The following is a 13,653-nucleotide window of genomic DNA, read 5'->3' as shown; positions in this document are numbered from 1 at the left end:
CTTAATAGTATTGCTGAAAATTAAGTGTGTCAACTATATAATGGGGAAATTATTGCACCCTCACTATATCCCAATATTGCCAAAGGGATTTAAGTAAATGTGAGAAACCAGGCAAACTGAGAATGAAAATCTGCCTGTGTAACATGTTAAACAAATTTGGTATTGCTAATGAAATTAAGGAAAGTTTACTTGGTATGCAACATTTGGGTAGGAGAGCTTAAAAGGACATTTCGATGCCAAATATGTGTGATGTTGATAAAATGTATGTATCTGAGAATAAATATTTGAAATCATTCTGTGAGGTTAGAAGCAGACTTGAACCTTCTGACTACTGAGGTGAAGAGCAGACATGAACCTTCTGACTGCATTTTATTTACCCCTCATAGGTTAATGAGACAAATTATGTTTAGGAGCATACGACTGTTGGTGCTTCATACTCAAGAGGTGGTCTAGAGTTTGGCAAAAAGGGTATTATGTCTCAATTGTGACAGAGTACTCTCTGTGCCAAACTGAAGGTACGCAAGCCTGATTTACAGTATGCAAACAACTGACATTACTCCGTCTCCATTGCTGACATAGTTTTGGCCATTTGATTGAGTAGGTAGTTGAATGGTCAGGTTTCACTGTCTGTCTGCTGAGTAAAATTCAGATGTAAGGGGCACTAAAAACCACAAAGTGACCTCCACACCAGGAGGGGTCTTTTTAAAAAAAGAAAATTAAACAAAATACTGCTTTGGGATTTGTTTTTAAATATACAAAACCTGTTTAAAGTTTGAATGTACTGCCATGTTGACTGAGCTGTCCATCAAACTTTTAACACATTATGACAGCGGTTCCTGACAAAGTAAAGAGATGTCTTCTTGGCCAATGGGTGGACGGTTCACTGATATAATATCGAAACCATAAATATTGTGCTACCAAAATATTTTATAAAAAATTTCGATCACAAAAATATTGTTTTTCTATACATATAAAGGTAAGTTCAGAAATATCGAAAAAAATATTGATAAGTATATAAACACACATATATATAAATAAATATATATACATACATATACAAATATGCAAATAAAAATATAAAAATAAAATTGAAAAAAACTTTTAAAACATTGTCAACTTAATATACATAAAAAGAAAACAATAAAAAATACATTTTTCCAAACAAAAACATCTTACAAATAACATATATTTATATATATATATATATATATATATATATGAAATGTAATCCACAAACTCATAATAATAATATATTTTTAGAACATGTTAACAAAACTATTATGTTTAAGGAATTATAAATATACTATTCCTGCTCCAGTCGGTGCAACAGTAGGGAAAGCGTTAGACTGTGGAGGGGTAAAATTCACTATTCTCACTCCAGTCTATGCAACAGTAAGGAAAGCACTGGACTCACAAGGGGTAAAACTTAGTATTCCCAATACACTCAGTGAACAGTAGGGAAAGTGTTGGACACCGGAGTGGTAAAATATACTATTCTCATTTCTGTAAGTGCAACAGTAGGTAGGGAAAGCATTGGACTTAGGAGGGGTATAATTTACTATTCCTACTCCAGTCAATTAAAAAGTAGGAAAAGCAATGGACTCACAAGTGGTAAAATGTACTATTCCCACTCCAGTTGGTGCAATAGTGGGGAAAGCTGTAGACTTAAGAGGGGCAAAATGTACTACTCCCACTCCAGTCAATGGAACAGTAGGGAAAGCGTTGCACTCAGGAGGGGTAAAATGTACTAACCTCATTGTAGTCTGTGCAACAGTAGGGAATGCATTGGACTCAGGAGGGGTAACATTTATGATTCTTACTCCAGTCAGTGTGACACTAGGGAAAGCGGTCTCAGGAGGGATAAAATTTACGATTTCCACTCCAGTCGGTGCAACAGTAGGGAAAGCGTTGGACTCAGGCGGGTTAAATGTAGGAAAGTATCATCTTTCTTGGCATGTAACCCCCAATTTCTGCCTGTTTGTCAGTGTGTTGTTACTGTCTCACTGGGACCCTGCTAGTCAGGACCCCAGTGCTCATAGTATGTGGCCTATATGTCAGTGTGTTTTACTGTGTTGTCAGTATGCTTGGCTGTGTCACTGGGGTTCTGCTAACCAGAACTCCAGTGCTTATTCTCTCTCTGTTTACCAAATTTGTCACTATAGTCTAGTGACTCCATATTCCAATTCAGATTGGCACACTGGACCCCCCTTATAATAGGTACCCAAGGCATTGGGGTTCCAGGAGATCCTTATGGGCTGCAGCATTTCTTTTGCCACCCGTAAGCAGCTTATCTAAACACTCCTTCAGGACTGCCACTGCAGCCTGAGTGAAATAGTGCACACTATTTCACAGCCATTTTCACTGCACCAGGTCACTTATAAGTCACCTATATGTCCAACCTTCTGTTACTGAAGGCTAGGTGCAAAGTTACTGTGTGTGAGGGCACCCTTGCACTAGAAAAGGTGCCCCCACGTTGTCCAGGACCAATTTCCCAGACTTCGTAAGTGTGGGAATACCATTATAAGCGTGCACTACATATATGTCAATACATATATGTAACGTCAGAATGGTAACCCCGAAAATGGCCATGTTTGAGAAATTGTACCCCCAATCCAATTCTGAAATTGGGGGGGGGGCAATTCCATGCACACTGGAGGCTCCACCATGAACCCCCAGTACTGCCAAACCAGCTCTCTGAGGTATCCACTGCAGCCCCAGCTACTGCCACCTCACAGACAGGTTTCTGCCTTCCTGGGGATTGAGCAGCTCAATCCCAGGAAGGCAGAACAATGCATTTCCTTTAGGAGAGGGGTGTTACACCCTCTCCCATTGGAAATAGGTATTACAGGGTTGGGAGGGGTATCCTCCCAGAGCCTCTGGAAATGCTTTGAAGGGCACAAATGGTTCCCTTCTTGCATAATCCAGTCCCTGCTCTGGCGCAAAATTGGAAAAAGGAAAGGGGAGTGACCCCGAGGGGTGGTGCCCAGAGCTCCACCAGAGTGTCCCTGGCATTAGTCATCTTGGATTCCAAGGTGTGGGGACCCTCTGGGAGCATCTGAGTGGCCAGTGTCAACAGGTGACGTCAGAGATCCCTCCTGATGGATGCATACCTGGGTAGGTAGCTAATCCCCCTCTCAGGGCTATTTAGGGTCTCTGGCTGTTTCCTCAGATTCGGTTTGGAAGACTCTACCAGGACTATTCTGCATAATCTGCTTCAGCTTCTGACCGTCAGATCAACCTCAGACTGCTCCAGGAACTCTGTAACTGCAACAAAGTATCCAAGAAGGCTAGTGTAACCCTGCAACTTCAGCTCCAGCCAGCAGCTGCAACAGTTTCCAGGTTGTGCACGCTCTGAGGACTGCCTGTCTTCATCCTGCGCCAGAAAGACCAAAATAATCTCTTGTGGAGTGACGGAGTTACTTCAGTGCTTCAGCAGGCACCTCTCTGTAACTACAACCGGTACTCTGGGACTCCTCTCCTGTCAATGAGCATGATCCCTGGAACACAGGTGGTGGACCGAAGTGACCCTGACTGTCCGAAGGTCCAGCTGTCCAAATTTGGTGGAGGTAGGGGCTTTCCTCCCCGTGCTAGACAGTACCCCTGTGCATCGCGTCTTCTACAGCTCCCTGGGCTTCTGTGCACTTCTTCCAAAAGTCCTGTGTGCACAGTGTAGCCCGGGTCCCCAGCACTCTATCCTGCGACGCTCAGCTCTCTGAGTTGTTCTCTGGCGGCGTGGGATCCCTTTGTGGAGTACCGCAACAACCGCAGTTTGCAACTCATTTGTCCCTGTGTCTTGGGACTCGTGTGGGAGCTGCCTGGTCTTCTGAGGGCTTTCTAAAGTGCTGAGAGCCCCCTCTGTCTCCTCAGTCTGAGTAGAGATCCCTATGTCCCTCCTGGGCCCAGGCAGTGCCTCTTTGCCGCAAAACGCGTCCTTGAGTCAGCTTAGGCTTGTTGGCGGAATCTTGCGACGAAAACCAGCTTGCATCCAACAACTCGACGTGGGACATATCTTGCACCAAGCAGGAACCTGCAGCTGTCTTCTTTGGTGCATTTCTGTACTTTTCTTCCAACCGGAGAATCCACTTTTGTACCTTCATCCAGGTTGGCAGGGGCTCCTGTTCTTCCTAGACTCTTGCTCGAATTCTGGACTTGGTCCCCTCTCTCCACAGGTCTTCAGGTCCAGGAATCCATTGCTGGTCTCTTGCAGTCTTACTTGGTTTTTGCATAATCCTTTAACACGACTTCTAGTGTGTTCTGAGGAAACTTGCTGTACTTTACTCCTGTTTTCCTGGGCTCTGGGGTGGGGTAGTTTACTTACCTTTGGTGTTTTCTTACACTCCCATCGCCCCTCTACACACGCGTAGGGGGGACCCGACACTGGCATTCCACTATTTTAGTAAATGGTTTGTGTTGCCCCTAGGCCCATTGCAATCTAGTGTGTTTTTCCCTGTTTGCACTATTTTATGACTGTGTACTTGCCTGATTTTGGTTACTAGTGTATATATTGTGTATAATACTTACCTCCAGAAGGAGTATTGCCTCTCAGATATTTTTGGCCTTGTGTCACTAAAAGAAAGTACCTTTATTTTTGGTAACACTGAGTATTGTCTTTACTTGTATAAGTACTGTGTGAGTATAGTGGTATTGCAAGAGCTTTGTTTGTCTCCTAGTTCAGCCTTGGCTGCTCTGCTACAGCTACTTCTAGACAGCCTAAGCTGCTAGACACTGACTACATTTCACTAAGGTGGATCACTGGACCTGTATAAGGTGTAAGTACCTCTGGTACCCAGTACAAGCCAGGCAAGCTTCTCACAGTAAAATATACTATTCCTATTCAAGTTAGTGCAACAGTAGGGACAAAGTTGGACTGCGGAGGGGTTAAATTTACTATTCCCACTCCAGTCGGTTGAACAGTATGGAAATTCTTAGAATCAGGAGGGGTAAAATGTACTAATCTCAGTGCAGTCAGTGCAACAGTCGAGAAAGTGTTGGACTCAGGAGGGTTAAAATTAACTATTCCCACTCCAGTCTGTGGACCCGTAGGGAAAGTGTTGGACTCAGGAGGGGTGAAACGTACTATTCCCACTACAGTTGGTGGAACATTAGGGAAAGCTTTGGACTCGGGAGGTGGGTGTGTGTGTAAAGTGTACGATTCCCACTCCAGTCGCTGCAACAGTAGGTAAAGCACTGGACTCAGGAGGGGTAAAATTTACTATTTCCACTCCACTCAGTGCAACAGTACGGATTCTCACTCCAGTCGGTGAGACAGAAGGGAAAGCGTTGGACTCAGGAGGGGTAAAATATATTATTCCCATTCCAGTCAGTGCAACAGTAGGGAAAGCGTTGGACTGCAGAGGGGTAAAATGTAATATTACCACTCCAGTCCATAGAACAGTAGGGAAAGCATTAAAATCAGGAGGGGTAAAGTGTATTAATCTCAGTGCAGTCAGCGCAACAGTAGGGAAAGTGTTGGAATCAGGTGGGAGTAAAATTTACTATTCCGTCTCCGGTTGTTGCAAGAGTAGGGAAATTGTTGGACTGAGGAAGGGTAAAATGTACTATTTCCACTCCAGTCTGTGTAATAGTAGGGAAAGTGTTGGACTCAGGAGAGGTAAAATGTACTATTCCCACTCCAGTCGGTGGAACAGTAGGGAGAGCTTTGAACTCATGAGGGGTCAAATTTACGATTCCCACTCCAGTCGCTGCAACAGTAGGTAAAGCATTGGACTCAAGAGGGGTAAAATGTACAATTCCCACTCCTGTCCATGGAAAAGTAGGGAAAGCGTTGGACTCAGGAGGGGTGAAATTTACTATTCCCACTCCAGACAGTAGAATAGTAGGGAAAGTGTTGGACTCTGGAGGGGTAAAATGTACTATTTCTAGGCAGTCGGTGCAACTGTAGGGAAAGTGTTGGACTAAGGATGGGTAAAATGTACTATTCCCACTCCAGTTGGTCGAACAGTAGGGAAAGTGTTAGACTCAGGAGGGGTGAAATTTGCGATTCCAATTCCAGTTGGGGCAACAGTAGGTAAAGCATTGGACTCAGGCAGGGTAAAATTTACAATTCCCCCTCCAGTCTTTGCAGCAGTAGGGAAAGCGTTGGACTCAGAAGTGGTAGAATTTACTATTCCCATTTCAGTCAGTGCAACAGCAGGGAAAGAGTTGGACTTAGGAGGGGTATAATTTACTATCCCCACTCCACTGAGTGCAACAGTAGGGAAAGCATTGAACTCGGAAGGAGTAAAATGTACTATTACCACTCCAGTGGGTGGAACAGTAAAGAAAGTGTTGGACTCAGGAGTGGTAGAACGTACTATTCCCACTCCAGTCGGTCGAACAATAGGGAAAGCATTGAACTCAGGAGGGGTAAAATGTACTATTCCTACTGCAATTGATGCAACACTAGTGCAAGCGTTGGACTAAGGAGAAGTCAAATGTATGATTCCCACTCCTGTCGGTGCAACAGTATGGAAGAGCGTTTGACTCAGGAGGGGTAAAATTTACTATTCCTACTCCAGTCGGTGCAACAGTAGGGAAAGCGTTGGACTCAGAAGGGGTAAAATTTACTATTCTAACTCCAGTTGGTGCAACAGTAGGGAAAGTACTTCATTTCAAACACATACCATATTTAAATACCTCTATCAATTTATTACAAATATATACACTATTAATATAAACATTATATATATAATACATTTTAAAATAAATTAAACAATTTAGATAATTATAGATTTTTTCATAATTATTATCAAATAGAAAACACAATTAATTAATTATTTGATTAAATTCCAACACTATACTCCCACGTACCTAGGAGCCCAAATTTAAATTATAATTAAAATAAAAAAATATAACACAGTTAACATATTAAGTAATAAAATTGATAAATGAATAATTGTTAATTATTACTTAAATACCTTCTGACCCTATCCCCCTAAAAACACAAAGCGCACCTATTATATACCATATATATATTTATTAAATAACATGCATAAATATGAATAAATTACATATTTGAATCAAATTTAATAATTACTTAAAATGTATATTAAATATTTACTTAACGTTCCACCTTATATCCCTACAAAACTAGCAAGCCACAAATAAAAAATAAAACTTAAAAAATATGATTACACAATTTACATAATTATCAACTAAATAATTAATGATTATTAAACAATTATTATTAAATTCATTGCTCATTGAATGCTCCTACAATCCCAAAAACCTGTACCTAAAATAGAACTTTTAAAAAGTACACAATTTACATAATTATCAATCAAATAATTATTAATTATTATTAATTCAAAAACATTGAGTAATTAATTATACCTAATTAACTTCACATACTGCACCACTACACACCTCATACTCTGCTACAAAACTATAAATTACTAGTAACAATTGAATTAAAATTATAAATACCTTAAAATCACAAACTGTTTAAAAACATCAACAACAATTATGCAGACAATATATAACACTTACAATTAAAATAATATTTAAAAACAAAGATATTTAAAAAACAATATTTTTTACAACTATATTATTACAACAACAATATTCTTGAAAACAATATTACTTACCTTAAAAAACTGACATTTTTTCAGTGATATTCCTGAATCACAATATTTCCGTGAGATGATATTATAACTTGTTATTAGTGTCACTCAATATTTATGACTTGATATTTTGTCCAAATACTGGGTGGACATCTTTACATTTGGTGTATAGCTACTCCATCAGGGTGATATAGTATATTACTCCCTCACCTTAAGAAGTAAATACTGCTATCTGAACTCTAAATCAGGCCTTAGGTCTAAACAACAATTATTGCAATTAATGGGAAGCATACAATGTGATTGTATCTACAGGCCACCTGAATAACTGGCCCACCCTCTGCTCCTCTACCTGTTTGTTTTCAAATAAACATATGAAATGCTGTAGAAGACTTTTGATCAATAGTAAAATCAATACAGTGGCTTAAGGCTACTAGTATTTATAAATCTGTGACACTCTGTGTTACATTCTCTATGGGGAATTCTATTAATGCTTGTTTCAAAATAATGCAGTTTATGATATCTGATTTATATAGTTCCATCATAAACGATTATGGATACAAAGATTTTAAGATGATTTTGTTTTATATTATCTTTTTATATTGTGAATAATGTAATGTTTACATAGACAAAAATACACAATTAACTTAAATGTTAATGTCAATTACAAAATGTAATTGAAAGCAATATGTTTACTGTATAGAAGTGATGTTTTCCTTGGGCTCACCTGCACAGGAAAGTTGTTGCCATCATTCACACAGTTTGTTTGACAATCAGCCAAGCCCTGGGGGGAAAATTCTATGTCATGCGTAACCCACTGGCCCCATATCATGAAAATCTGAGATCTCTCGTTGTCGAGTGTAACATCCTTCTCTAAGTATTTGGCTACGTTGTTTGACACGTCTCGAACCTGAGAAAGTAAAACAAGATATGATATTGGATTAAATAAAGAAAATCAACCACAAGGAATTGTAGAAGACAATAAAATGAGTTCTAGGTGATTGAATGAGCCAACCACACACCTCTGCATTCTAAACAATCTCCCAATATTGGGTTTCCTCTCTTGCTAAGCTCTTTTTTTTAAGTAATCTTTTTATTAGGGCCTTATTTAGATTTCTGAGGACGGGTTACTCTGTCACAAAGGTGATGGCTATCCCGTTGTGAGAAAGTAGCCTCTTTCTAGCCTTGTTACCCCCACTTTTGGCCTGTTTGTGAGTGTATGTCAGGGTGTTTTCACTGTCTCACTGAGATCCTGCTAGCCAGGGCCCGGTGCTCATAGTGAAAACCCTATGTTTTCAGTATGTTTGTTATATGTCACTGGGACCCTGCTAGCCAGGACCCCAGTGCTCATAAGTTTGTGGCCTATATGTATGTGTTCCCTGTGTGGTACCTAACTGTCTCACTGAGGCTCTGCTAACCAGAACCTCAGTGGTTATGCTCTCTCATTTCTTTCAAATTGTCACTAACAGGCTAGTGACCAATTTTACCAATTTACATTGGCTTACCAATATGGTACTGAGGTACCCAGGGTATTGGGGTTCCAGGAGATCCCTATGGGCTGCAGCATTTCTTTTGCCACCCATAGGGAGCTCTGACAATTCTTATACAGGCCTGCCACTGCAGCCTGAGTGAAATAACGTCTGAGGGGTTGGCAGCAGCAGCAGCTGCAGTGAAACCCCAGGAAAGGCAGTTTGGCAGTACCAGGGTCTGTGCTACAGACCACTGGGATCATGGGATTGTGCCAATTATGCCAGGTTACATGGCCATATTCGGAGTTACCATTGTGAAGCCACATATAGGTAGTGACCTATATGTAGTGCACGCATGTAATGGTGTCCCCGCACTCACAAAGTTCGGGGAATTGGCCCTGAACAATGTGGGGGCACCTTGGCTAGTGCCAGGGTGCCCTCACACTAAGTAACTTTGCACCTAACCTTTACCAGGTTAGACATATAGGTGACGAACGAGTTACTTACCTTCGGTAACGACTTTTCTGGTGGATACATTAGCTAACTGTGGATTCCTCACCTAATGAATACTCCCATGGTGCCAGCATTCGACGGAAATCTTCTTCCTAGTCTCTGCACGTCGACGAGGACGTCACTCTAGCCCACGCAACGCCGTCTGACGTCATACAGGCAATAAGAGGTCCTCGACGACGTGCCGACGTCAGTACCAACATTTTTTACGTGCATGAGAACAACCACCCAATGCAATGAAGAGCAAGGCAACATCCCATAACCTTGTAAAATACACAATATTGCAATGAATAGCTGTAAATTTAATATAACGAACAAATATATGCAAATCATGTATGTACACAAAGATATATACATATATATATATATATATATATATATATATATATACAGATAATATACACACGTATCCATATATACAACGTCTATTGCAACCTTGAAGACCAAGAGGAGCGCACTCAAGGATTACTTGGTAAGACCAGAAAGGCAACGGGGAGGCGGGTGGGACCGTGAGGAATCCACAGGTAGCTAATGTATCCACCAGAAAAGTCGTTACCAAAGGTAAGTAACTCGTTCTTCTGATGGATACAACTACCTGTGGATTCCTCACCTAATGAATAGAGTCCCAAAGCAGTACCACGCCCGGTGGCGGGTGCCTAAATGGTCAAACCAAGAAATCCTGCAGCACTGACCGTGCAAAATGGCCGTCCCTTCTGACCTCAGAGTCCAAACAGTAATGTTTCGCAAAAGTGTGAAGGGACGACCAAGTTGCGGCCTTGCAGATGTCAACCACAGGAACACCCCTGGCCAAGGCCGAAGTGGCCGACTTAGCTCTGGTGGAATGAGCTCTAATGCCCTCAGGAGGGTCCTTCTTTGCCAAAGAGTAACAGATTTTAATGCAAAGATCACCCACCTGGAGAGTGTTCTCTTGTGGACTGCCTTTCCTCTCCTCTTGCCCACGTACCCGATGAACAGCTGATCCTCCAGCCTGAAATCCTTTGTTCTATCAATAAAGAAGCTCAACGCCCTCTTTGGGTCCAGACGGTGCAGTCTTTCTTCCTCTTTAGAAGGATGAGGCGGAGGATAGAACATGGACAAAGTAATTGTCTGAGCCAAATGGAAGGGTGAAACAACCTTCGGGAGAAAGCAGCCTTGGTCCTCAACACCACCTTATCCCCATAAAAAGTTGTATAAGGGGGCTTTACCGATAAGGCCTGCAACTCACTCACTCTCCTTGCAGATGTTATCGCTACCAGGAAAACTGTTTTTATAACCAAATACCTTAAGGGGCAAGAATGCATAGGCTCAAAAGGGGACCCTATAAGGAAAGTCAGGACCAAGGACAAATCCCATTGCGGCATAACGAATGGTTTTGGAGGATATTTATTTAGAAGACCTTTCAAGAATCTGAAAACAATAGGGGATTTAAATAACGATGGTTGGTCTGGAAGACAAATGAAGGCTGACAAGGCCGACAAATAACCCTTAATGGTAGCCACTGCACAACCTTTCTGCGCTAGAGAGAGAGCAAAAGACAAAACGTCCGATAGATGAGCATGTAAGGGATCAATCTGCCTCTCTCCACACCACGCAACAAATTTAGACCACCTATTAGCGTAGATAGATTTAGTGGAGTGTCGCCTGGCCGCTAATATAACATCCACTACATCAGGCGGGAGAGAGAAGGAACTCAGGTTGCCCCGTCCAATCTCCAGCCATGTAGGTGCAGACTCTGGAGGTTGGGGTGTAAAACCTGCCCCTGCGACTGCGAGAGGAGGTCTGCCCTGAAAGGGAGACGGAGCGGAGGGCACATTGAGAGTTGGAGAAGGTCGGAGTACCACACCCTCCTTGGCCAATCCGGAGCTATTAAGATGACTAGCGCCCGGTCTTGGCGAATCTTCCTCAATACTCGAGGAATCAAGGGTATGGGAGGAAACGCGTAAAGCAACTGGCCGCACCAGGTTATTTGAAACGCGTCCCCTAACGCTCCCTGCATCGGATACTGGAGGCTGCAGAATAACGGACAATGCGCGTTCTCCCGAGTGGCAAAGAGATCTATCCGAGGAAACCCCCACATCTGGAAGATTAAACGGACTTGATCTGGATGGAGACGCCACTCGTGGTCGGCCGAGAATTGGCGACTGAGACTGTCCGCACGTACATTCAAGACCCCGGCCAGATGATTTGCTACCAAGCAAATATGATGGTCCTTTGCCAAAGACCATAGTCGAAGAGCTTCTCTGCAGAGAAGGTACGACCCTACTCCTCCCTGTTTGTTTAAGTACCACATCGTGGTAGTATTGTCCGTCAGGACCTGTACCGACTGACCACGAAGGGAAGGGAGGAAGGCCTTGAGAGCCAGACGTACAGCCCGTAACTCTAACAGATTGATATGAAACATCTGCTCCTCTGGAGACCAAAGGCCTTTGATCTCCAGATCCCCCAGATGAGCTCCCCACCCTAGAGTGGAAGCATCCGTTATGACCGTGGCCACTGGTGGCGACTGCGCGAACGGCTTTCCTTGTGAAAGATTGTTGCTCGCAATCCACCACTTCAAGTCCACAGCAGCATCTCTGGAGATCTTGACAGCACCTTCTAGATCTCCTTTGTGTTGAGACCACTGCCTTCGGAGGCACCACTGAAGAGCCCTCATGTGCCAGCGAGCATGCGTGACCAACAGAATGCAGGAGGCAAACAGACCGAGCAGACGAAGGACCTTGAGGACTGGAACTACCGCTCCATTTCGAAACATTGGAACCAATTCCTGAATATCTTGAATCCGCTGAGGCGGAGGAAAGGCTCGACTCAATGTTGTATCCAGTACTGCCCCTATGAACAGGAGGCGCTGAGAGGGCTCCAGGTGAGATTTGGGCTCGTTCACCGAAAAACCCAGGTCGAACAACAACTGAGTCGTTGACTGCAGAAGGAGCGACACAAGCTCCGGCGACTTGGCTTTGATCAACCAGTCGTCCAAGTAAGGGAATACTGCTATCCCCTTCCTTCTGAGCTCTGCCGCAACCACCGACATCACCTTCGTGAAGACTCGAGGTGCTGAAGTAAGACCAAACGGAAGGACCGCAAACTGATAGTGCTGCGATCCCACCATAAACCGGAGATACTTCCTGTGTGACTTGAGTATCGGGATATGAAAGTAAGCATCCTGCAAGTCGACAGACACCATCCAATCTTCCTTGTTCAACGCCCAAAGCACCTGCGCTAGGGTCAGCATCTTGAACTTTTCCTGTTTGAGGAACCAATTCAAGATCCTCAGGTCCAGGATTGGTCTCAACCGACCATCCTTCTTGGGAATCAGGAAATACCTTGAGTAACAACCTCGACCCCTTTCCTGCTCTGGGACCAACTCTACCGCGCCCTTTGAAAGGAGGACTTGTACCTCCTGTTCTAGCAACAGGAGGTGTTCTTCTGAACAATAAGATGGGTGGGGCGGGAACTCCCGAAAGGAAAGGGTGTAGCCTTTTCCCACAATACTGAGAACCCAAGTGTCCGTTGTAATAGTCTTCCACTTGCGGAGAAAATGCTGTAATCTTCCCCCTACAGGAGAGGAGTGAGTGGGAAATGGTGGAAGCCTAAGGCTGCTTTCCCTGCTGCACCCCTCCAGAGGACGAGGAAGAGGCAGAGTGCTGCTGAGAGGCTCCTCTGGTGCGGTGTAGGAGGCTGGACTGGCTTGTAGTGAGTACCAAGGGGTACTTGCACCTTGCACCAGGCCCAGTTATCCCTTATTAGTGTATAGGGTGTCTAGCAGCTTAGGCTGATAGATAATGGTAGCTTAGCAGAGCAGCTTAGGCTGAACTAGGAGACGTGTGAAGCTACTACAGTACCACTTAGTGTCATATGCACAATATCATAAGAAAACACAATACACAGTTATACTAAAAATAAAGGTACTTTATTTTTATGACAATATGCCAAAGTATCTTAGAGTGTACCCTCAGTGAGAGGATAGGAAATATACACAAGATATATATACACAATAGCAAAAATATGCAGTATAGTCTTAGAAAACAGTGCAAACAATGTATAGTTACAATAGGATGCAATGGGGAAACATAGGGATAGGGGCAACACAAACCATATACTCCAGAAGTGGAATGCGA

At 43.1% G+C, this 13,653-nt stretch overlaps 1 protein-coding gene across 1 annotated transcript in view; it reads right to left on the bottom strand.

The window, feature by feature from the left end:
* The window catches only part of LOC138293833 (lactoperoxidase-like), an 814,295-nt gene that overhangs the window by 546,879 nt on the left and 253,763 nt on the right, over positions 1-13,653 (bottom strand). The window contains exon 4 of the mRNA XM_069233150.1: positions 8,287-8,469. Coding sequence (XP_069089251.1) covers positions 8,287-8,469 — 183 coding nt within the window. The remainder of the gene's footprint in view (positions 1-8,286; positions 8,470-13,653) is intronic.

This window comes from Pleurodeles waltl, chromosome 4_2 (assembly GCF_031143425.1).
Source record: "Pleurodeles waltl isolate 20211129_DDA chromosome 4_2, aPleWal1.hap1.20221129, whole genome shotgun sequence".
Classification (NCBI taxonomy): Eukaryota; Metazoa; Chordata; class Amphibia; order Caudata; family Salamandridae; genus Pleurodeles; species Pleurodeles waltl.
This window is presented reverse-complemented; position numbering and strand designations above follow the sequence as displayed.